This window comes from Chiloscyllium plagiosum, chromosome 22 (genome assembly GCF_004010195.1).
Source record: "Chiloscyllium plagiosum isolate BGI_BamShark_2017 chromosome 22, ASM401019v2, whole genome shotgun sequence".
NCBI lineage: Eukaryota > Metazoa > Chordata > Chondrichthyes > Orectolobiformes > Hemiscylliidae > Chiloscyllium > Chiloscyllium plagiosum.
Window position 1 is genome coordinate 7,080,186 of NC_057731.1, and position 24,600 is coordinate 7,104,785.

The 24,600-nt window shown below is 42.2% G+C and overlaps 1 protein-coding gene across 5 annotated transcripts in view; it reads right to left on the minus strand.

The window, feature by feature from the left end:
• The window catches only part of phyhiplb (phytanoyl-CoA 2-hydroxylase interacting protein-like b), a 64,970-nt gene that overhangs the window by 16,887 nt on the left and 23,483 nt on the right, over positions 1-24,600 (minus strand). For all 5 annotated transcript variants that reach the window (XM_043712346.1, XM_043712349.1, XM_043712348.1 and 2 more), the window contains exon 3: positions 3,937-4,133. In XM_043712346.1, coding sequence (XP_043568281.1) covers positions 3,937-4,133 — 197 coding nt within the window. The remainder of the gene's footprint in view (positions 1-3,936; positions 4,134-24,600) is intronic.

A 24,600-nucleotide genomic window follows, 5' to 3' on the forward strand; every position in this document is an offset into this window, starting at 1 on the left:
TTATTTCTCCCTCCAACTCTATTTTGATTTAATCCCTGCCCTCCCCTTCACTGTTTGATCACACAGCATTGCCCTTTGATGGGAAGGGCAGTGTTTGTCACTGGCCACCCGGATGTTTTCCTATCTTCCTGGTGGTGGAATTTGAATAGAGATTCGTGCACTTTGTGTCTTTCACTGTGTCTCACACTTGCCCACACACACACCATGGGTGCTGGGGAAAAAATAAGCATTACCGCAATTAGGTGGTAGTGTGTGGGTTAAATAAAAAAAATAAAAAATAAATAAATAGATGATTTCAGAGGATCATCTTGTGGGTCTGCTCTTGGGCCTGGCCATAAACAGATCTAGGCAGCGGGCTGTGGAGGGGGTTGTTAGGGCCGACTGCCTGCCCTTCTTCCGCAGTTACGTTAGAGCCCGGGTATCCTTGGAGAAGGAGCACAGTGTCCACCAACACCCTGGAGTTGTTCATGGAGAGGTGGGCGCCGCAGGGAGTGGAGTGCATTATTTCTCCCTCCAACTCTATTTTGATATAGTCCCTACCCTCCCCTTCACTGTTTGGATCACACAGCATCGCCCTTTGATGTGAAGGGCATTGCTTGTCACTGGCCACTCGGGTGTTTCCTTTCTTCCTGGTGGTGGAAATTTGAATAAAGATTCATACATCTTGTAAAAAGAAAAAGAAAAAAAAAGAAAAAAAATTGATGATTTCAGAGGATCTCCTTGTGGGTCTGCTCTTGGACCTGGCCAAACTGGCCATAAACAGGTCCAGGCAGCAGGGCATGGAGGGTGTCATTAGGACTGACTGCTTGCCCCTCTTCCGCGGTTACGTTAGAGCCCGGGTGTCTCTGGAGAAGGAGCACGCGGTGTCCACCCTGGAGTTGTTCAGGGAGAGGTAGGCGCCGCAGGGAGTGGAGTGCATTATTTCTCCCTCCAACTCTATTTTGATTTAATCCCTGCCCTCCCCTTCACTGTTTGATCACACAGCATTGCCCTTTGATGGGAAGGGCAGTGTTTGTCACTGGCCACTCGGGTGTTTCCTTTCTTCCTGGAAGTGGAAACTGAACAAAGATTTGTACAACTGTTGTCTTTCATTGTGTCTCACACCTGCACACACAACATGGGTGCTGGGAAAATATAAGCACTACTGCAATTAGGCGGTAGAATGGGGGTAAAGAAAGAAGAAAAAAAGGAAAAAAAAAGGAGAAAAAATATAAATAGGTGATTCAGAATTCTCATCAGTTCATGGACTGACTGTGAGCTGGCTGGTCACAGAGAGTGTACAGAGACTTGGTGACAGGATGCTGGCCTCTGTGCAGTTATTTCACAGCAGCATTCTCAAATCAGTTTGTTCAAAAGATGTCAACACGAAGTCTTATGGACTTTCCAGGGAGAATAATTTGAAGTTTTTCAATTTTCACGTAACACTCAAAATGGTTTCTCAGATAGGCTGCAAAAAGCTAGACTGGGGGCTTATCTCTTCACTGGCTACACCAACTGAACTCCAAACTACACCAAAAGCGTCATTGCTTCTGACAGCTATCAACTCAGGCATGTGACACTAGTACATTCAAGCAGTTAGCTCAAATCCTGAAAATGCCAGTAAATCCAGCAGTTGATTAGATTCCCTACAGTATGGAAACAGGCCCTTCGACCCTCCGAAGAGTAACCTACCCAGACCCATTTCCCTCTGACTAGTGCACCTAACACCATGGGCAATTTAACATGGCCAATTTACCTGGCCTGCACATCTTTGGACTGTGGGAGGAAACAGGAGCACCCGGAGGAAACCCACGCAGACACAGGGAGAATGTGCAAACTCCACACAGCCTGAGGCTGGAATTGAACCTGGGTCCCTGGCATTATGAGGCAGCAGTGCTAATCACTGTGCCACCGTGCCGCCCACACATTACGTGCCGTTCCACAGATTATCTGCCGTTCCACAGATTATGAACCTCGTCTGCTTATTTAACTTAAACTGTGACTTCCAGAAAGAGGATTTGAAAAAGTCTTCCTCAACATCCTTTCAGTGACGTGTTAAAAGAAACCAATCCTCAGTTGTCCACCTGAACCAATTTTCACAATCATTTAGACTGGATTCCTAAAACAAAAATGTCAATAGTGGAAGCATATTTATAACAATGGGGAGCAAAACGGTTTGACCCACATTCCAAATATGTGCAGGTCAGGTGAATTGACCATGCTAAATTGCCCATTGTGTTAGGTGCATTAGTCAGAGTGTGGTGGGTTACTCTTCGGAGGGTCGATGTGGACTTGTTGGGCCGAAGGGCCTGTTTCCACACTTCTGGGAATCTAATCTAATATCTCTAATTTGTAATCAGTGTATGAGATGCCTTACATATAACATGCATTTCTAAATATAATTCTTTCTCTCTGCACACTCTATGAACCATATTTAAAAACCTATTTATTATATTTACCATCTGGTTGAGAACTACTCAGCCTTACTGTTTAAAGTGCTATTCTGTCTTTGAATCAACACCTCTTTAATTTGTGCAGGTAACTGATATTAACTGGCACTTTCGAAAAGCTCTTTCCAGTATACCATTCCAATTTAGAAACAAGAGACAGGTTTACATCTGATGGCGGGTGTAAAGTCATTATTTCATGCTAATTTTCAGGAAGGCAAGGGAGGTCAATCCAATTCTATAGCACACGTGACAACATTATTCATAGCTTGCGAATTCCAAGTGATAATTCCTCTGAAGAATTCTGAATTTTTGTAGAAATGCAATAAAAAATAATGATTGATGAAATCCTGTAACCAGAGTTATATGGTTAAGATGAAAGCTTCCAAAACCATTATGGTCATTGAAATCATACCCAAGAGTACTTGAAACAGAACACCAGTGTAGAATTTGTTTGTGAACACACCCTAAATTCTTTCCAGAATAATGTGCCTGTCTTGAAGTTTTAATGCTTCACTGTTAAATATGTACAACATAATGCTTTTCATTTGATTTAGAAGCAGAAATTGGTGCATAATTGCTGCTCATCAAGTTACCTATCAATGACAATCAAACGATGACTGGACTCCAGCTTTTCTCACTTCTCGTACAAACATAATCCAAACTCATCTTACTTTGTTATAACCCACATAGAGAAACTGCAAATTTAACAAAATTTACCAAACAATTCCTAAATGAAGAAATTACCAACAAGGTTTCACTCCTTCAAAGTTTGCTGCAGAATCAACAGAAAATAAGCATAATTTAACTGGCAAATGATACTCAGTTAAAAAGGAAAATCTCACTTGAAGGAATTTAAGCAATTAAGATGCACCTTATACGACCATGAGCATCCTTATCACTCCCCACACAACTGACTTCTGGTATGTAGGATTTTACATTTTGCCTCAATCAATTTAGCTCTCAATTCAAGTATATTCGCAGTCATTTCCATCCAAGGTCCCTGTTTATGGTTAGGAGTGATGTGTTTCTTACTATCCAAGAAATTTACAATGATCCCTTTATAATTTATGCAAAATCTTAAAAGTTTTATCAAAACTTATTAAAACAATTAAATATTTCCTAAGCATTTTAAATAAATTACATTTTCTTACTGCGCTGCTTTTGGGTTAAAAATCATCACATACTCCAACAGGATATAATCTGCACAAAATATCAACTTTCAAGAGCTTTGAGTTACAAGCTTTAATACTGTACACAGTGACAAGGTACAATACACATACAGATATCTTTATTTATATTTGGGATTGCTTAGTAGGTCAACAACTACCTTTCTTCTTTAACAATGTCTGCCTCAGCAAGGGAAACTTCAATTTTTACAGTAACAAGTCTCTAATCAGAATTATTTTGTTTAACTTGGGTCCATGAAGAATTAAACAAAGACTGTGGTTTTAAAGGTATAAAATAAAATATTGAGAATTAAGCAAACAATTACAATACAGTACTTTACCTTGTGCTTGAATTTATTGGAATTCTTTGTTTCTTTCTTATTAAGATCAATGAAGTAGTGTGTGATACGGTCTTTGTATTTTGGATCCATGCTCCACGAGATCTTGAAAGAATCACATGTGATATTACTTATTTTTATGTTATGTGGAACAGCAAGTTCTTCCATCTCTGCAATGCCACTGTCTTGCGATTTGTTCCCTGTGTGAAAAAAAATCCAAGTATTTTTAAAAATATTGATGATATAATTACATAAAATAGATAATTATCAAGCAATTTAAACAGGAAGTTAGAAAAGATTTATAGTTTCAATTCAAACATTGTTCAATCAGCTTGCAATATCTACTTTCTGGATTAGTGGTGCTGGAAGAGCACAGCAATTCAGGCAGCATCCGAGGACAGGCAAAATCGACGTTTCGGGCACTAACCTAGGCTTGATGATTGATGCAGTACAAAAATTCCAGTACTAAACTGGGATGGATGGTGGGTCTTATCAATTTCACAGTACTTCAATGCAGTATCTACTGGCTACGGCACAGTGTTCTCCAACTTACCTCACTGATATGATTAGGACACAAATTCAGCAATTGAATACAGCCATTTTAAAAGTGCTCTTACAATGTTTAACATGATACAAATCTCACTACTTTGAGGTATTAACAGTCTTCTAATAAAATAACTAACAAAATAATCTGCTAAGCGTAGTGTCTAAATCAATGCGATGTGCTTTTTTTCTCAAATAGAGGTTGGTTTTAAAACTATATGAGCCAAAGATATTAAATAGTAATTTGTACAATCTCAATTCATAAATCATCAGCAGTAAAGTTTTGCAACATACTCCAGCCCTCCAAGTAAGTTCTCCCCATTTGTAATCTTCACTTTTTAAACCATTCTTGGATTTTCAAAAACTTTTCAGCTCCTTTCATTCATACTGTAGTATTAGCAGCCTTTACAGCACATCTTCAGCAATGTGTGGAGACTGCTCCGCAGAGCTGTTGTATGAGTAGATTTTTTTTAAAAACTCGCTTTAAACAGGCATCATTGAGGTGACCAAAAGTTAGGTTAAATATGTTTTAGGTGACTAATAACCAGCTTAACGATATCTGAAATGATACATGCCATTAATTATCATGTTCTCATGTTTTTGAAAAGAAATTGCAAAAGAAAACTAAACGTAATAAAATTGTTATATAGGGGCTAGACGTACCAAGTTAGTTTACAATAGCTCTGAATAATCAAAGCAGGAATCCAAATTTAACTCCACAGATATGGTGGTGGAAAAATAGACAAACAGTTCATTTTTAAGTACTTTTAAGCATTCTGAAATTTCCCAAGGCACTTCATGGAGCATTAACAAACATAATTTGACATCAAACCACACAGACAAATTAAAAGACTGATGAAAGATCAATGCTGGGATGCTGTTTCTCTCTTGGCTGCGATTCATATGAATACCATTTGTAGACAGAGCAAAAACCATTCATGAGCAAATAGAAAGTCAACATACTTGGTAAGCTACAGAAAGCAGCAGCCAGTTTCAAAGACGGCACTGCAGTAAGAAGTTTAAAGAAGTGTTTAAAGAAGTTCTTCAGATATTCAATAAATAGTAAATCCACAGACAGACAAATGAAGAATTGCTCCCCCTGCTCCCAGATGTGTTTTGGACGAACTCATTGAGAGACACCAGCGGATGAGAAACAAGAGGGAGCCATGCACAGATTCTTCATGTATTTTGAAGCTAATAATGCTGGAATAGGCAGATGTCACCACCAGTGATTTTCTGGCTCCGATTGTACAAATAATAATGGAATCAAGCAAAGGTGATTCCATCCAGTTCTACTGTAGAGAAAAGATGTTGGAAAAGATGGAGTAAACAATGTGAAAGGCAGCAGATATGCCATAATGCATAAGAATAGATAATTTACTATGATTAGATGGGACAGATGAAATTTAATGCAAAGAAGAACGAGTTGGTAGAGTTTGATAGGAAAAATTAGGAAATGCAACATAAAATAATGGACTCAATTCTAAACAGGGCACAGGAATAGAGCAACTTGGGGGTATATTTGAAACCACAAATTGTTAAAGGTAGGTGATTGAGAATGTGACATTCTGGACTTTATCAATAGAAGCACAGAGTCCAAAAGCAAAGATATTATGCTGAATTCATAGGTACAGCCTCATGCAAGTAGTCTACTGTGTCCAATTGTGGACATCACAATTTCAGGAAGCCCTCAAAGCTTTACAGCCAGTGCAGAAAGAAACAGAGAATTTTTCTTGGCATGAAGGATATTGATTATGAGAGTATCATAGAATCATAGAATCCCTACCAATTTACCAAACCTGTACATCTTTGGGTTGTGGGAGGAAACCGGAGCACCCAGAGGAAAGCCACACAGACACATGGAGAATGTGCAAACTCCACACAGAAAATCGCCCGGAGCTGGAATCGAACCCGGGTCCCTGGCGCTGTGAGGCAGGAGTGCTAACCACTGCCGCCCCAATAGAAGCTGCAATCTTTCTTGAAGGGGTTAAAATAATAATGGTTAAATCCTTAGCCATGTAGTCAGTAATAAGCAAACTAGTAAAAGACAATCTAACAAAAAAAACGCCTACAAAGAATGCAGGGAAGAATAGGGATGTTGCAGAATGCGGGGCAATGGCGTCAGCAGGATTCATTACCCTGTGAACGTCTGGTTCCTCTTTCTTCCACATGCTGCAGTAAGCTCACAACACAGATTTCGATCCATGGTGTTATGAGGCCATGAAAGCATCCACCATTCTAGCACAGTTACATTCTGGGCTACACTGAGAATTAAACAACGGAACCCCACAAAGTCAAAACAGTGCCACTTACAGAAACATAACAAATAAAGTACAATGCATTGTCACTCATACCACCAAACTGTCCTCAATAAGCTTTCTCCCTCACCCACCCTACATCTTAGTGCAGTCCCTGATTCTTCAACTGGGATGCAAGAAGGTACTCGACAGTGGAGCACGTTGGCCCTGGAGGTTTGGTTAGGCAATCCAAGGGGCATTTCTGGATGATCCAGAGATGATGAAGGTCTTCCTACCAGATCAAATTTACCCTGTTCAATATAATCTTCCAAGAGTCGGAGAGGGGCTAAGCGAATAAAGGTGGAGGGGCAGAACCACCCTCTGGAACGCCATGAATGGAGACTTCTGAGGAAAGTGCACCTGAAGTGCTTGTAGGTTGCTGATCCCTCCTTCGCCATGCCTTCGAACCTGAAGAACAATAGCTAACGCTGGCAAAAGATGTGCAGTTCTCCAGAACACCATGAGAGTGCTGGCCCTGGCTCTTCACTGCAGTCACCAATCAGTCCATGAGGCAATGAAGGCAGCTAGTGGTTGTATGACTTGCTGCCCTGCTGTAACTTCAGGGCAATAAGGCTAAGTAGGTCTCACATACCTGTCTGCTGCTCCTGTTCCTCACTGGTGAAGTCTGATTGCCAACCCTGTCTTGCCTGGAGCTGAGCAGAGGCCTGCTCTCCAGTAATCCTATGATAGCCAGTGACCTGGATGCTTTCTTCTTTGATCAGCTGTAGCGGTGTCGCAGTGAAGTGTTCATCAGATTGCGCTCCTACATTTTTAAGGATAATGTTCTGAATAAAGAGTCAGTATCTGATTTTGTTGGAGGTGCAAGAGGTGGCCTGGCCAATGCTTCCTCTGAGGTCTTCATAGTATTTTCCTCAGAAGTCGAGGTGGTGACTTCTGGGGGAGCTGGTCATTTCATCACGGTGCTGCTGGAGATGCTGGAAGTACTTGCAAGAAAAAAAAAGAGATATTAGGTGTTGTGACCAGTGGTTAGAAGTGGTGTGCAAGAATGAGACTGACAGCTAGGTTACTATGAATTGTAGTGGCATGAAGAGTTGTTAGTTGGTTAATGGGAAATGGATGACTCAGTATCCCCCAGGTATCCAGTCTTCTCCCAAGAGGACAAGAATTCTTTCACCCATCTAGATTTTTCTGACTCTATTTTGGCTGTCTTCTCCTGGAATGACAGGGAGGGAAGGATCAAGTGAGGTTAAACTGAGTAGCTCAATTTTTAGCGATAGGGTAAGTAGTTGAAAAGTATTGAAGTGGTCTGCTTAGTTGTTAGGTATACTTCAGGCCAAGGCTGATTAATGCTTTGGACTCTCTGGGAATCAAAGGTTGTGAAAAGCTGATATAAAAGTGAGTTGAGGTAAAAGATGAACCCCATAATATTGTTGAATAGCACAGCAGGCTCATGGGGATGTATGGCCCACTGCTATGGATAAGGGATAAGTGATAGGATGGTTCCCACCTTTTCCAACTTCCAACTGATCAAAGACGGATGTGTTCTTATGCAATGCAAAACGTGTTTAAGCCATACACCCCCACCCACCCAAGTGTTCCACCATTAAGGATAGGCAAATGGCTTTCTCCCAACTATTTTTCAAAAGTATAAATGTTTTTCACTCAACATCTGAAATACATTCCAAAGTGTATCCAGTCATACACTCAGAGACACATGAGAAATGATTACATGCATTGGGATCTTATAAGTCCACTATCTCATTTATTTCTCTAAAGATGCCAAGTCTTGGAATGTTGTAGGTTTGTTCTTCTTCACAGGCCACCTGAAAGGAAGGGGTCTGGAAATTGATGGAGAAACTTTCAATGATTTCTTTGGCTTCACTCCATTTGAGATACAGTCAAAACCTTGTCACAAGCATTTGGTTTAGCTCTTCAAACTGAGCTATCTAATGTCGGACACCCTTCCACCTATATTGGCCCTTTTGATTCTATTGTTGCTTCCTTCTCCTGGAAGGTTAAATTGCTTTTAGCAAGTCCAAATTTTCTGATTTCTGACTTCTGAAAAATCATGGGATTTAGTCATCACAGGCATTTGTTACTCATCCCAAAATGCTCAAGAACATTGATGTAAACTGTCAACTTGAACCATTGCAGGTTTTCTGGTTCAACTTTTCTGACTGTAACCAAGCAGCTTGCTAGGCCATTAGAGTGCAGTTGAGAGTCAACCATACTGCTGTAGGTCTGGAATCACGTGTAGTAAGGATTTTCTTCCCTGAATGAAATTAATAAATCACACGGGCTTTTATGACAATCATAGTTTCATGCTGAGACCTGCTTTCAATTCCAGATTGTCATCAAACTCCAGCAGAGACATATGTGAAAGGCTGAGGTGGAAAAAAGCAAAACATAATAATGGTTGAAATTGTTGTTAATCGATATTCCATACTACAATTTAGTATGATAAAATATTGTAAAGATGGCAACTTGTCAAAAGACGATCGATTCATATTTCTTGTTTAACTGGTTGAAACTGCAAAAATCAATTTTACAGCACAAAATACAAGTGATCAAAAGAGGACCGATCCTCGGGGGAAGGGCGGAGGTAATAGAGTGAAGGCAGATGAGAAACTATTGTTCGCTATGTTCTAGTTATGGATAAAAGTGGAGCCAAGATAGGCTCCTCTGAGCCAAGAAAGGCTCAGTCCACTGCATTAAACAATGGCGAGGCAATGGTATGATTAACCAAGACCAGATAAGTAACAGGTGGGCTGTTCTACAGCGGTGCCAGGTCTCCTAATCGGAAAGATTCATACTTGGGGGTTTTGGGAAAGGCAACTACAAATTCAGGAGCAACAATACCATAAAATGAGGAAAGGAAGGCAAGTATTTGTAAAGTTGTTTTTAAATGGGGACAGGGAGTTGTAAAGAGAGAGCACACTTCATTAAATCAGAGAGAATGGCAACCTGAAAAGCATATGTGATTAGCACTTTTGAGAGTGGGGTCAACGAAGCAGAAGCTGAACCTCTGGAATAAGGAAGACATAAGGGCAGGCAATTGGGACTTTTCAAGCACATTTGTAATTACTTAGTAATTACAAAGGAAGTACTTCGGAGTGAATGTGAGAAGCAAGGGGGTGGAAAGGAACAAGCAAAACTGGTGACAAAGAAATGGTCAAAGTTGACTTGCCTATAACTGAGTCCATGGGACAGAAAGGACATAAAAGACAGCAAAGTTAAAGGGGATCCATGAAATCAATAGGATAGCATTAACACAAAGACGAAAATCAGATAAATTAAGTAGACTAACAATTATACAAACTAAAGCAATAAAAACAGAATCTTGTGTTACATGACCTTGGGAAAAACAATTCTAGACCAATCATAGTGAATATATGATTGGTACAAAAATATCTCGACAATGGCAGTATCTGCTGTGTATTTGTGTGGGTCATGTAAAGTTTCAATGTCACATTATTTAATTGATGAAAATCATGAATTCAAATGCATTTTTATGAACTTCAAATGCAAAGTTCTGTATACAGAGTGATGAAATAAAAATAGCCCTTGTCAAAGGAAAGTGTGCTTGGAATTTAAATGCTTCCCACTACAAGAACAACATTTCATCATCTCGTAGAACAGTAGATTACCATTGTGCCAATAAACAGAGGAGGCCTTCATTAAACTTTCTACAACACAAGCTGAATGTAGTGCTCCAAGTTTGGTTAGATAAACTAGCAATGTCACGTGTCAGAATATGCAAAGAATGAATAAAGGGAGTACAACAATTAACAGCCAAGTGAATAGGATTAGAACTGTATATACTTTTAGTGATCATTTAATAAATACACTAAAGAAATAACTGTTTTTGTAGTAACCAGATATTTCATAGTTGAAACACTGTCTTCTTGAAAACCAATGTGGGATCACAAACCATGCGATAAAGTTATGGAAAATGTTCAACATATTCCAGTGTCTCTCCTTCATCATGTGAAAAGTGGAATGTTGGACTGACCAAGTGTGGGGTCAGCATGAATTTTGTTACTTCGACATTCAAGGAACAGGCCAAGTCCCTTATAGGCAGAGTTGAAGACATTGAGAGAGGTTCTCAAGTCTAATGCAGAGTGGGAAATTACATTGCAGCAATCTGCATACCGTGAGTCACATATGTCTATTGTGTCTGTTTAACTTTGGCACTGACCTTCCAAAACATAGTACCATTGACATTAATCAGCATCTTGCTGCTATTTAGCACACAAAAACAGAGAATATTTGATCTTTGATGATAATCAATAATCAGTCAGGTAGACTATAAAAAGTATGAGGGCTAACACATCGCAATGCTTAACACTGATTCAGATTCTGAAGGCATCTGTTTTGAATCTTCTATTCAACACTGTTTTCTGCTCGCACGGTGGGGGGCCCCACTTACGCACAGATGGCTGGAGGTGGCAATGCAAGCCGTGGACCCCCAAAGACCAATAATGTGCACCCAGACAGCAGGGAAACAGAGTCTGGTGGCACCCAGAAAGAAGAACAGGCACACATCGCAATGCTTAACACTGATTCAGATTCTGAAGGCATCTGTTTCAAATCTTCTATTCAACACTGTTTTCTGCTCGCACGGTGGGGGGGCCCCACTTACGCACAGATGGCTGGAGGTGGCAATGCCAGCCGTGGACCCCCAAAGACCGATAATGTGTACCCAGACAGCAGGGAAACAGAGTCTGGTGGCACCCAGAAAGAAGAACAGGCCGGAGTGGAGGAGGTGGCAACCAGCGGAGAGACACAGCAGCTGATCGTAGCTCTAGCTGGGCAGATGGAAGCAATGGAGGAGGAGGTAATCGAGCAGACAGAGGAGTGGATACCTGTTAAAAACAGGAAGAGAAAATCCGGCCAGGCCCCCAAAGCCTCCCAGCAAAGGGGGAAAAGACAGCTGCACGAGGGAGGGACGGCCAGCTCTTCGGATGGGGAAGAAGGGCGCACAGAATGTCATCACCACCAGAAGAAGAGACAGAGTGCCGTAGATAAAGAGCAGGGCATTTCCTCCCAACCAGGAAACAACAGACCCCCTGAAGTCCACCCTCCACCCAGTGAGAACCAGGGGGCACCCACTGCCCCACAACCACAGACAACTGAGAGCTGCGATCCTCTGACAGTCCCATTGTCAGACACAGAACTGGACGGTGCGGACCCTTGCCTTGGCTCAATGACTCCAGAGCAGGTAAATGACCACAGTGAGAGCCTGGATAGCTACCTCAGCCAGCGAGGGTCCAGCAGTTCGTGCTCACCATGGGGATGCAGACAGCTTCCCCAGAGACAGGACAGTCAAATGGACAATGGTAACCCCATAAACTGGGATTAAAAAAAAGGGTTCATTTGCTATAGTATAACAGGGCACCCACTCAGTAGGTGGGTTCTGCTGGATGGTTAATAAAGGGAACTGTAAATAGGATAACTGTAAATTCGAGTAATTCAATCTGTTCTTTAAGACATGCAATGTATATATCTATGAACGACATGACAAATTGTACAAGTACCAAAGATTTATTTCTATGAATAAAGTATATTTTGAAATTAAAAAAATGTTTTCTGCTCGGAGGTGTATGTCAGTATGCTTCTGGCAGGTACCATGAGGAAAGGCATCATCACCCTCATCTACAAGCGGAAGGGGGAGAGGGAGGAACTCAAAAATTGGAGACCAATCTCACTATTGAATGCGGATTACAAAATTCTGTCAAAGGTTATCGCCAACCGGGTCAGGTCTGCTTTGGGGCCTACGTGCAGGACAGAGGGATGGACACCTGCCTCATCAGCCTGGACCAGGAGAAAGCCTTTGACAGGATATCACACACGTATATGAGAGATGTTCTCTCCAAAACGGGCCTTGGAAAGGGAATCTGCAATTGGATCAGACTGCTACACCAACATTGTCAGTACAGTCTTAATCAATGGGTGGGAATCAGATAGGTTCCCAGTCAGATCTGGAGTCAGGCAGGACTGCCCTCTCTCTCCGGCCTTGTTTGTGTGCTGCATAGAGCCATTTGCCGAGTCCATCAGGAAGGATGTGAGCCTGAGAGGGGTGACTATTCCTAGCATTGGGGGCCTGCAGGTCCAGGCCTCCCTGTACATGGATGACGTTGCCGTTTTCTGCTTAGATCCGCTGTCCGTGCACAGACTCGTGCATACGTGACCAGTTCGAACGGGCCTCGGGGGCCAAGGTCAACCGAGGCAAGAGCGAGGCCATGCTCTTCGGAAACTGGGCCGACCAATCCTCGATCCCCTTCATCGTCAGGACCAACCACCTGAAAGTGCTGGGTATTTGGTTCGGGGGGGCTGGGGCGTGCGCCAAGTCTTGGGAGGAGCGTATCAGCAAAGTGAGGCAGAAACTGGGCAGATGGAAGCTACGGTTGCTCTCCATCGCGGGAAAAAACCTGGTCATCAGGTATGAGGCACTATCATTACTGTTATACGTGGCACAGGTCTGGCCTATTCCAAGAACTTGTGCCGCTGCAGTTACCCAGGCCATCTTCCAATTTATATGGAGATCAAAGATGGACCGGGTCCGAAGGGACTTAAAGTATAAAGATCAGGCAACGGAGGAAAAAATACACCCAATGCCACCCTCACCCTGATGGCCACCTTTGTGTGTGGCTGGATCAAGCTGTGCGTGGATCCCCAGTATACAAACACCAAGTGTCACTATGTACTGAGGTTCTACCTGTTCCCGGTGTTGCAAAGGATTGGCCTGGCCTCGCTGCCGCGGAACGCTCTGAGTAGTTGGACCGTTCCGTATCACCTATCCTTCGTGGAGAAATTTATGAAGAAAAATACCTTTGACCACAAGTCCATCAGGAAGTGGTCAGCACGCAGTATCCTTGAGACCCTTCGGGAAAAGGAGAAGGTGGATCCTGTTGAGCGGTTCCCTGAGCAGACTGTCAAAGTCATTTGGCAGAATGCCTCATCGCCAGAACTGTCCAACAAGCACCAAGACATGGCTTGGCTGGTGGTGAGAAGGGCTCTGCCTGTGATATCCTTAAATGCACGCCCGGACACTCAGCCGCACCGCACGCTGCCCTCGAAGCGGCTGCGGGGTGTACAAGACTGTCACACACCTCCTTCTGGAATGTGCCTATGCAGAAGAAGTCTGGAGAGGAATGCAGTGGTGTTTGTCGAGGTTCGTCCCGAGCAGCATGTGACGCTGCACTCCGTGCTATACAGTCTGTTCCCCGGGACGCACACCGAGACGAACATCAACTGTGCCTGGAGGACGATCAACTCTGTGAAGGACGCTCTCTGGGCAGTCTGAATCCTGTTGATCTTCCAGCTGAAGGAGTTGACCCCAACTGAGTGTTGCAGACTGGCACATTCCAAGGTCCAGGACTACGTGTTGAGGGACACGCTGAAGCTTGGGGCAGCAGTGGGGAAAGACCACCGTGTAACATCTGCGTGCCTAAGAAGAACACGGGGCCCACGCAGTCATTTGGGCTCTGCTGACGCCTCAGCTAAATATATGGATATATGGTTGATAAATGTACAGACCTGAATATACAAATGATAAATTCTGATTTCTGTATGCAAAGAAATGGAATGTTTTCGTATGTATGGCATGACCAACTGTACAGACCATCAAAATATTTTATGAATAAAGTATATTTTTGAAATTAAAAAAAAGTTGCAAACTTACAATCGTGTATCAGCTACAGGATTGTGATGGAATTTCTGGAAATTCAAATCTCTGGAAAGCTATTCAGAGATCATAATTTATTCAATCAAAGGGTGTGGTCAGCTTGCAATGAAAGGTTTGTGTCATCGTCCTCAACATTTTTCTTGAATTTGCCTGGCAACAAAGAACATCTTAGAAGTTCATCTGGAAGGTCTAAAGCCACAATTTTTAGCAAGTCTTCCTCAGCTACAGGAAGTTGGCAATTCAGGGGAATTTTGTCAGGATCTTCCTTGCTATCGTCAACAGTGAAATATCTGCCACCATTGATGAGGAGATGCGCATTGGATCAATTGCACCAGCTCAGCCTTGTTCAAACGACGCCAGAGAGTGTTTTCCAACAAAGACCTGCAAGTCAACAAACACATGCTTAGGAAATTGTACTAAGTCAGAAGTCACAGATTATAGTCCAATAGGTTTAGCTGAAACCACAAGCTTTCGGAGCACTGCTCCTTTGTCAGTTGAAGTGACTGTTGGACTATAATCTGGTATCATGTAACTTCTGACTTTGTCCAACCCAGCCCAACACTGGCACCTCCTCATCATTCCACAAGCAATGGCTTCCCCACGTTCTCTGGATTCAATGGGAGGAACTTTGAGCAAATGCTATTATCCTTCTCAAAGCCAGTTCTACCTGCATTCAAGCAAAACATCTGCAAGACCAACTGGAATAGACTGAAGAGTGCATCTGGATGGCTAAAAATCATCTGCTCTGCTTTTTTCCTCAATTCTCAAGTTATCAGCTTTCCAGGGGAGGACAAAGAAAACACCACAACAGCACTCAAACCCTCCATGAAGCATGACATTAATCAACAGAAGCAGTTTGTTATAAATTGTTCAGGTAACAACCTGTCCAACCAAGTATTATTCTTTAAACATGTTAGAGATGAGGCAGAACCGCTGCAGAGAAGGGAAGAAAAGGAAGCAAATCCCGCACTCTTGGTCCCACAATCTTGCAGGATGTCCTCTCCCAATGTCTTGTGAGCCAAGAAGTAACTATTCAGCCACAAGAAGAAGCCCATCATAAACTTGCAACTCTGAGTAGACATCATCCTTGAACTGAAGGACACCTAATGACTTTCCTATATTGCTTATGGCAACATTAGAAATTCTTCACATCCAATAAAGTACTTTTAAAATTCTTGTGTAAGCAAAACCAATGCCATTTACCCTTAACAGAAAATGAGATAACCATGGGTTCAATAACGTTTAATTCCAATGTTCAACTCCATATTGTATAATTTTACATTTATCTAATCTGACAAACAAGGTGATTAGATGGATGTAATATTACACAATTTTGAGTTGAACATTGCTTCCTCTGCAAATGCCACTGAATCAATGGTTATCTCATTTTCTGTTTACGGCAACTTGCATTGGTCAAGAATGCTACCAACTCAGCAAAATTACAGTGACAACCAAACACACAAGACTAATGTCAAATTTGAAGCTATTCTGCTTTGTGATATGCAGTACAGGGATATTGTAAAACTGTATTAAGCAAAAATTATATTACAAAACAGAACAGTTTCATTTTTTTTTGCTTTACATAAAGCAGTATTAGACTCCAAGATTTAAGCAGTTTCTTGCAATGCAATGGGCAGATGGTAGTTTATATTCCCAAAGTAATCAAACCACAGCTAGTTTGAAACATTGACTTACAGTTTTCATCAGTGTGGCATAATTTGCTAGGAAAATAACACAATATAAAGCTTTTGAAATCGAAGTACAATAAAACATATTCTAGTGAAGAATTATTATTTAGATATACTCAACTATTAATTAATGGCTGATTGTTGACTGCCAAAGTTGCTGAAGACCTGGTGCTATGTCTACTCTTTTTCTGGAAACAAAGTATTCATATACTTCAGGCTGAAAAGGGACTAAATGCTGGCTTCTACAATCACAAAATAATACTGTTCAGCACATGGACTATCGTGATACAAAAAGGCAGTTCAATACCACCTTTTCAAGGGCAACTAATGATAAGCAATAAATGCTGGCCAGCCAGTGACATCTATGTCCCACAAGTGAATTAAAAAATAACAGGGAAAAATATATATTGACCCTTTCAATCAGAAGCTTAAAAGTTAATGTTGATCCATGAGTCCATAACTTCCAAAAACTGACCAGATGATGATAAGGATGAAAAATGGTTTTCTTAATGAGATATGGATTGCAAATTAGAAGACAGTTTATAAACTAACACTAGGTAGCGAAATGTAGATTTCGGTTCATCAAATTTACTATTGGTTTAGGCATCAAAACTAGAAATGCCAGTTTTATAGAGCAACTGATTCAAATCCTAAATATACATAGTAAAACTGTGGTTTAGGATTGGTGTGTGAGGGAATGCAAAAAACAATACATCTATTGAAGTGAAATACAGTCGTCACCAAAGTCCTGCTCTCTTTAGAAAGAGATGAATAGTGGCGAGTTTAACTGGAGGATTACCATGCCTCTGGGAGCACCAGGGTCAAGCAGGCAGGGCCTTCATGGTGACATCAGCCAACTGGAAATTGAACCCACGCAGGTGGTGTTACTCTGTATCACAAACCAACACCCAGCTTACTGAACTAAACGATTTTAACAGTTTCAAAAAGTGAAAGGTTGAGTGAGGTAGATGAAGACTGATAAATAGCACCCAAACAGCAAGAAGGATTTGAAGAGTTGAAATGAGCAATGTTGCAAATAATTTGTTCTCCTTATTATCTTAAAACCTTTTCTTAAAATATCATTAACTTTTTCATCACAGTCAGGACTTCCTTCTTGTGGAAATTATTCTCTGCATCACAATGATCAGTATTTTACATCTAAATGTAATCAATAAATCTGGCAGAAAATCTAGACTCAACAAATAACCGTGAAATTATCAATGATGGTCATTAAAAAAAAAGTTGTTCAGTAATATCGTTCAGGGACAAAGGGATACTTCCTTTGGGAAGGATATCTAACATCATAGAAACATCACAGAAACCGACCCTTCGGTCCAACCTGGTATCCTAACCTAACCTAGTCCCACTTGCCAGCACCCGGCCCATAGCCCTCCAAACCCTTTCTATTCATATACAATTGCAGCATCTGGATGGGTGTCAGCCACCACCACTTCCTCTGACAGCTCATTTCATACATGCACCACCCTCTTGTGTGAAAAAGTTGCCCCTTAGGTCTCTTTTATATCTTTCCCCTCTCACCCTAAACCTATATCCTCTAGTTCTAGATTCCCCCCATTCCAGGAAAAAGACTTTGCCTATTTGTCCTATCCATCCCCTTCATGATTTTACAAACCTCTATAAGATCTCCTCAGCCTCCGACACTTCAGGGAAAACAGCCCCAGCCTGTTCAACCTCTCCCTATAGCTCAAATCCTCCAACCCTGGCAACATCCTTGTAAATCTTTTCTGAACTCTTTCAAGTTTCACAACATTCCTCTGATAGGAATGAGACCAGACTTGCTCACAATATTCCAAAAGTAGCCTAACCAATGCCCTGTTCAGCCAAAACATGACCTCCCAACTCAGATACTCAATACTCTGACCAATAAAGGAAAACATACCAAACACCTTCTTCACTATCCTATCTTCCTGTGACTCTACTTTCAAGGAACTATGAAACTGCATTCCAAGGTCTCTTTGTTCAGCAACACTCCCTAGGACCTTACCATTAAGTTTATAAGTCCTACTAAAATTTGCTTTCCTAAAATGCAACACCTTGCACTTATCTAAATTAAACTCCATCTGACACTCCTCAGCCCATTGGCCCATCTGATCAAGATCCCGTTGTAATCTGAGGTAACCTTCTTCACTGTCCACTACACCTCCAATTTTGGTGTCATCTGCAAAATTACTAACTATACCTCCTGTGCTCACATCCAAATCATTTATATAAATGACAAAAAATAGTGGACTCAGCACTGATCCTTGTGGCACTCCACTGGTCACATGCCTCTAGTCTGAAAAACAACCCTTCACCACCACCCTCTGTCTTCTACCTTCGAGCCAATCTGTATCCAAATGGCTAGTTCTCCCAGTATTCCATGCGATATAACCTTGCTAACCAGTCTCCCATGGGGAACCTTGTTAAACAGCATACTGAAGTTCATATAGATCACGTCCACCGCTCTGCCCTTATCAATCATAGAACATTGAACAGTACAGCGCAGAACAGGCCCTTCGGCCCTCAATGTTGCAATGACTTGTGAACTAATCTAAGCCCATCCCCCTACACTATCCCATCATCATCCATATGCTTATCCATGGATTGTTTAAATCTCACTAATGTGGCTGAGTTAACTACATTGGCAGGCAGGGCATCCCACGCCCTTACCATTCTCTCTATAAAGAACCTGCCTCTGATATCTGTCTTAAATCTATCACCCCTCAATTTGTAGCTATGTCCCCTTGTACAAGCTGACGTCATCATCCTAGGAAAAGGACTTCCCCTATCTAATCATCTTGTATGTCTCTATCAAATCCCCCCTTGGCCTTCTTCTTGCCAATGAGAACAAACCCAAGTCTCAGCCTTTTCTCGTAAGACCTTCCCTCCAGACCAGGCAGCATCCTGGTAAATCTCCTCTGCACCTTTTCCAATGCTTCCACATCCTTCCTGTAATGGGGCGACCAGAACCGTACACAATATTCCAAGTGCGGCCGCACTAGCGTTTTGTATAGTTGCAGCATGACATTACAGTTCCGGAACTCAAACCCTCTATTAATAAAACCTAACACACCTTATGCCTTCTTAAAAGCACTATCAGCCTGGGTGGCATCTTTCAGGGATCTATGTACATGGACTCCAAGATCCCTCTGCACATCCATACTACCAAGAATCTTTCCATTGATCCAGTATTCTGCCTTCCTGTTATTCTTCCCCAAGTGAATCATCTCATGTTTATCTGCACTGAACTCCATTTGTCACCTCTCAGCTCAATTCTGCAGTTTATCCAAGTTCCCCGCACTCTACAACATTCTTCCACACTGTCCACTAATCCAGCAACTTTAGTGTCAGCTGCAACCTTACTAACTCATCCACCTATGCCTGCATCTAAGTCATTAATAAAATTGACAAACAGCAGTGTCCCAAAACAGATTCCTGTGGCACAGCACTAGTAACTGGACTGCAGGCTGAATATTTTCCATCAACCACCAGTCGCTGCCTTCTTACAGAAAGCCAGTTTCTAATCCAAACTGCTAAATCACCCTCGATCCCATGCCTCTGCATTTTCTCCAACAGTCTACCATGTAGAACCTTATCAAAGGCTTTACTGAAGTCCATGTACACCACGTCAACTTCCCTAACCTCATCTTCATGCTTGGTCATCTTCTCAAAAAACTCAGTGAGGTTTGTGAGATATGGCCTGCCCTTGACGAAACCATGTTGACTATCTGCATCAAATTGTTGCTTGCAAGATAATTATAAGTCCTATCTCTAATAATCCTTTCCAAAACATTTCCTACAACAGACATAAAACTCACTGGTCTATAATTACCTGGGTCATCTCTACTGCCCTTCTTGAACAAGGTCATAACATTTACAATCCTCCAGTCCTCTGGTACTAAACCTGTAGACAATGACAACTCAAAGAGCAAGCCAAAGGCTCCAACATCTCCTCCCTGGCTTCCCAGAGAATCCTAGGATAAATCCCATCTGGCCCAGGGGACTTGACTACTTTCATTCCTTCTAGAATTGCTAACACATCTTCCTTACTAACCTTAATCTTTTTTAGTCTAATATCTTGTATCTCATTCTTCTCAACAATATTCTCCCTTTCCTGAGTGAAAACTGATGAGAAATGTTCATTTAGCACCTCTCCCATCTCCACAGGGTCCACATTCAACTTCCCACTTCTGTCTTTGACTGGCCCTATTCTTATCCTAGTCATCCTTTTATTCCTCACATACCTATAGAAAGCTTTAGGGTCCTCCTTTATTCATCTGCCAAAGACTGCTCATGACCTCTCTTTGCTCTTCTCAACTCTCTTTAAATTCTTCCGAGCTAATCTGTAACTCTCCATCGCCTCATCTGAACCGTCTCGTCTCATTGTCACATAAGCCTCCTTCTTCAGCTTAACAAGCGATGCAATTTCTGTAGTAAACCACCATTCCCTTACCTTATCACTTTCTCCCTGCCTGACAGGGACATACCTATCAAGGAGAAGCAATATCTGTTCCTTAAACCAGCTCCACATTTCGATTGTCCCCATCCCCTACATTTTGCTACCCCATTCTATGCATCCTACGTCTTGTCTAATCACATTATAATTGCCCTTCCCCCATCGATAACTCTTGACCTGTGGCATGTACCTATCCCTTTCCATCGCTAAACTAAACGTAACTGAATTATGGTCACTCTCTCCAAAGTGCTCACCCAACACTAAATCAAACACCTGGCCTGGTTCATTACCAAGCACCAGATCCAGTGTGCCTCTCCTCTTGTCGGCCCTTCTTGTCAGGAAACCCTCCTGCACACATTGGACAAAAACGAATCCATCCGATATACTAGAGTTATAGTATTTCCAGTCAAAATTGGGGAAGTTAAAGTACCCCATAATAACCACCCTACTCCTTTCACTCCTACCCAGAATCATTTTGCCGATCCTCTCCTCCCCATCCCTGGAACTATGTGGAGGCCTATAAAAACTCCCAGCAGTGTGACCTCCCCTCTCCTGTTTCAAACCTCAGTCCATACTACCTCAGTAGACGAGTCCTCGTCAAAAATTCTTTCAGCCACCGTTATACTGTCCCTGCCTAAAAAGCCACACCTCCCCCTCTTTTATTGCCCTTCCCCCATCGATAACTCTTGACCTGTGGCATGTACCTATCCCTTTCCATCGCTAAACTAAACGTAACTGAATTATGGTCACTCTCTCCAAAGTGCTCACTCACCACTAAATCAAACACCTGGCCTGGTTCATTACCAAGCACCAGATCCAGTGTGGCCTCTCCTCTTGTCGGTCCTTCTTGTCAGGAAACCCTCCTGCACACATTGGATAAAAATGGATCCATCCGATATACTAGAGTTAAAGTATTTCCAGTCAAAATTGGGGAAGTTAAAGTCCCCCGGGGAAGTTAAAGTCCCCCATAATAACCACCCTACTCCTTTCACTCCTACCCAGAATCATTTTGCCGATCCTCTCCTCCCCATCCCTGGAACTATGTGGAGGCCTATAAAAACTCGCAGCAGTGTGACCTCCCCTCTCCTGTTTCAAACCTCAGTCCATACTACCTCAGTAGACGAGTCCTCGTCAAAAATTCTTTCAGCCACCGTTATACTGTCCCTGCCTAAAAAGCCACACCTCCCCCTCTTTTACGACCTTCCCTGGTCTTAATGAAAGATCTAAACCCTGCAATCTGCAACATCCATTCCTGACCCTGTTCTATCCACGTCTCCGAAATGGCCACATCCTCTTTGTTACTTCTTCAAAAAACTCAATCAAGTTCGTGAGACATGATTTCCCACGCAGAAAGTCATGTTGACTATCCCTAATCAGTCCTTGCCTTTCCAAATACATGTAAATCCTGTCCTTCAGGACTCCCTCAAACAACTTGCATACCACTGACATCAGGCTCACTGGTCTATTGTTCCCTGGCTTGTCCTTACCCCCTTTCTTAAATAGTGGTGCCACGTTAGCCAACCTCCAGTCTTCCGGCACCTCACCTGTGACCATCGATGATGCAAATATCTCAGCATGGGGCCCAGCAATCAGTTCCCTAGTTTCCCACAGAGTTCTAGAGTACACCTGATCAAGTCCCAGGGAATTATCCACCCTTATGTGTTTCAAGACATTCAATGCTTCGTCCTCTGCAATGTGGACATTTATCATGATGTCACCATCTATTTCCCTACAATCTATATCTTCCATGTCTTTCTCCACTGTAAATGCTGATGCAAAATGCTCATTTAGTGTCTTCCCCATCTCCTGTGGTGCCACACAAAGGCTGCCTAGCTGACCTTGGAGGGGCCCTATTCACTCCCTAGTTACCCTTTTGTCCTTAATGTATTTGTAAAAACAGTTTGGATTCTCCTTAACACTATTTGCCAAAGCTATCTCATGTCCCCTTTTAGCCCTCCTGATTTCCCTCTTAAGTATACTCTACTGCCTTTATACACTTCTAAGCATTCACTCGATCTATCTTGTCTATACTTGACATATGCTTCCTTCTTTTTCTTAAACAAAACCTCAATTTTTTTAGTCATCCAGAATTCCCTACACCTACCAGCCTTTCCTTTCACCCCAACAGGAATATACTGTCTCTGGACTCTTGTTGTCTCATTTCTGAAGACTTTCTAGTTTCCAGCCATCCCTTTACCTGTGAACATCTACCCTCAATCCTGTCCTCGGATGCTGCCTGAATTGCTGTGCTCTTCCAGCACCACTGATCCAGAATCTGGTTTCCAGCATCTGCAGTCATTGTTTTTACCTTTTGAAAGTTCTTGCCTAATATCGTCAAAATTAGCCTTCTTCCAATTTAGAACTTCAAATTTTAGATCTGGTCTGTCCTTTTCCATCACTATTTTAAAACAAACAGAATTATGGTCGCTGGCCCCAAAGTGCTCCCCCACTGACACCTCAGTCACCTGCCCTGCCTTATTTCCCAAGAGTAGGTTACGTTTTTCACTTTCTCTAGTAGGTACGTCCACATACTGAATCAGAAAGTTTTCTTGTACACACTTAACAAATTCCTCTCCATCTAAACCCATAACACTATGGTAGTCCCATCTATGTTTGGAAAATTAAAATCCTTTACCATAACCACCTTATTATTCTTACAGATGACTGAAATCTCCTTCCAAATTTGTTTCTCAATTTTCTGCTATTAGGAGTCTATAATATAATCCCAATAAGCTGATCATCCCTTTCTTATTTCTCAGTTCCACCCAAATAACTTCCCTGGATGTATTCCCAGGAATATCCTCCCTCAGTACAGCAGTAATGCTATCCCTTATCAAAAACGCCACTCCTCCTCCTCTCTTACCTCCCTTTCTATCATTCCTGTAGCATTTGTATCCTGGAACATTAAGCTGCCAGTCCTGTCCATCCCTGAGCCATGTTACTATAATTGCGATGATATCCCAATTCCATGTTCCTAATCATGCCCTGAGTTCATCTGCCTTCTCTGTTAGGCCTACTGCTTTGAAATAAATGCAGTTTAATTTATCAGTCTTACCTTGTTCTCTGCTTTGTCCCTGCCTGCCCTAACTTTTTGACTCACTTCTTTTCTCAACTGATTTTTTTTCTCAAGTTGATCTCTTTCCTCACTATCTTCCTGGGTCCACCACCCCTCCCCAGCCCCACCGCACCAACCACCCCACCTTACTAGTTGAAATCCTCCTAAGCAGCTCCAGCAAATCTCCCTGCCAGTATATTAGTTCCCTTCCAATTCAGGTGCAATCCATCCTTCTTGTATAGGTCACTTCTACCCCAGAAGAGATTCCAATGTTCCAAAAATGTGAATCCTTCTTCCATGCACCAGCTCCTCAGCCATGGATTCATCTGCTCTATCTTTGTATTCCTACCCTCACTAGCTCATAGCACCGGGAGTAATCCAGATATTATTACTTTTGAGGACCTCCTTTTTACACTCCTGCTTAACTCTCTATATTCTCCTTTCAGAATCTCATCCTTTTCGCTTCCTATGCCGTTGGTTCCAATGTGTACAATTACCTTCTGCTGGTCCTTTCCCACTTTGAGAACATTCTGCACCCTCTCTGAGACATCCTTGATCCTGGCACCAGGGAGGCAACACACCATTCTGGTTTTTCACTGCTGGCCACAGAAACATCTGTCTGTACCTCTGACTACAGATTCCACTAACACAATCATCGCCGACATACCCGACATACCCCTCATTACATTAGAGCTTGTCTTGATACCCAGAAACTTGGCTATTTGTGCAATATTCCCCTCAGAATCCATCACCCACTACTTTTTCCAAAACAGCATACTTGCTTGAAATGGGGATAGCCACAGAAGACTTCTGCACTACCTGCTTATCTCTCTTAACTTTCCTGGAGTTAACCCATCTATGTGACTGTATCTGTGGCATTTCTCCCTTCCTTTAACTGCCATCCATCACACCCCCTTGCTCTTGTAAATTCCTCACTGCCACTAACTGTTGCTCCAACTGATCCATTCAATCTGATAGGA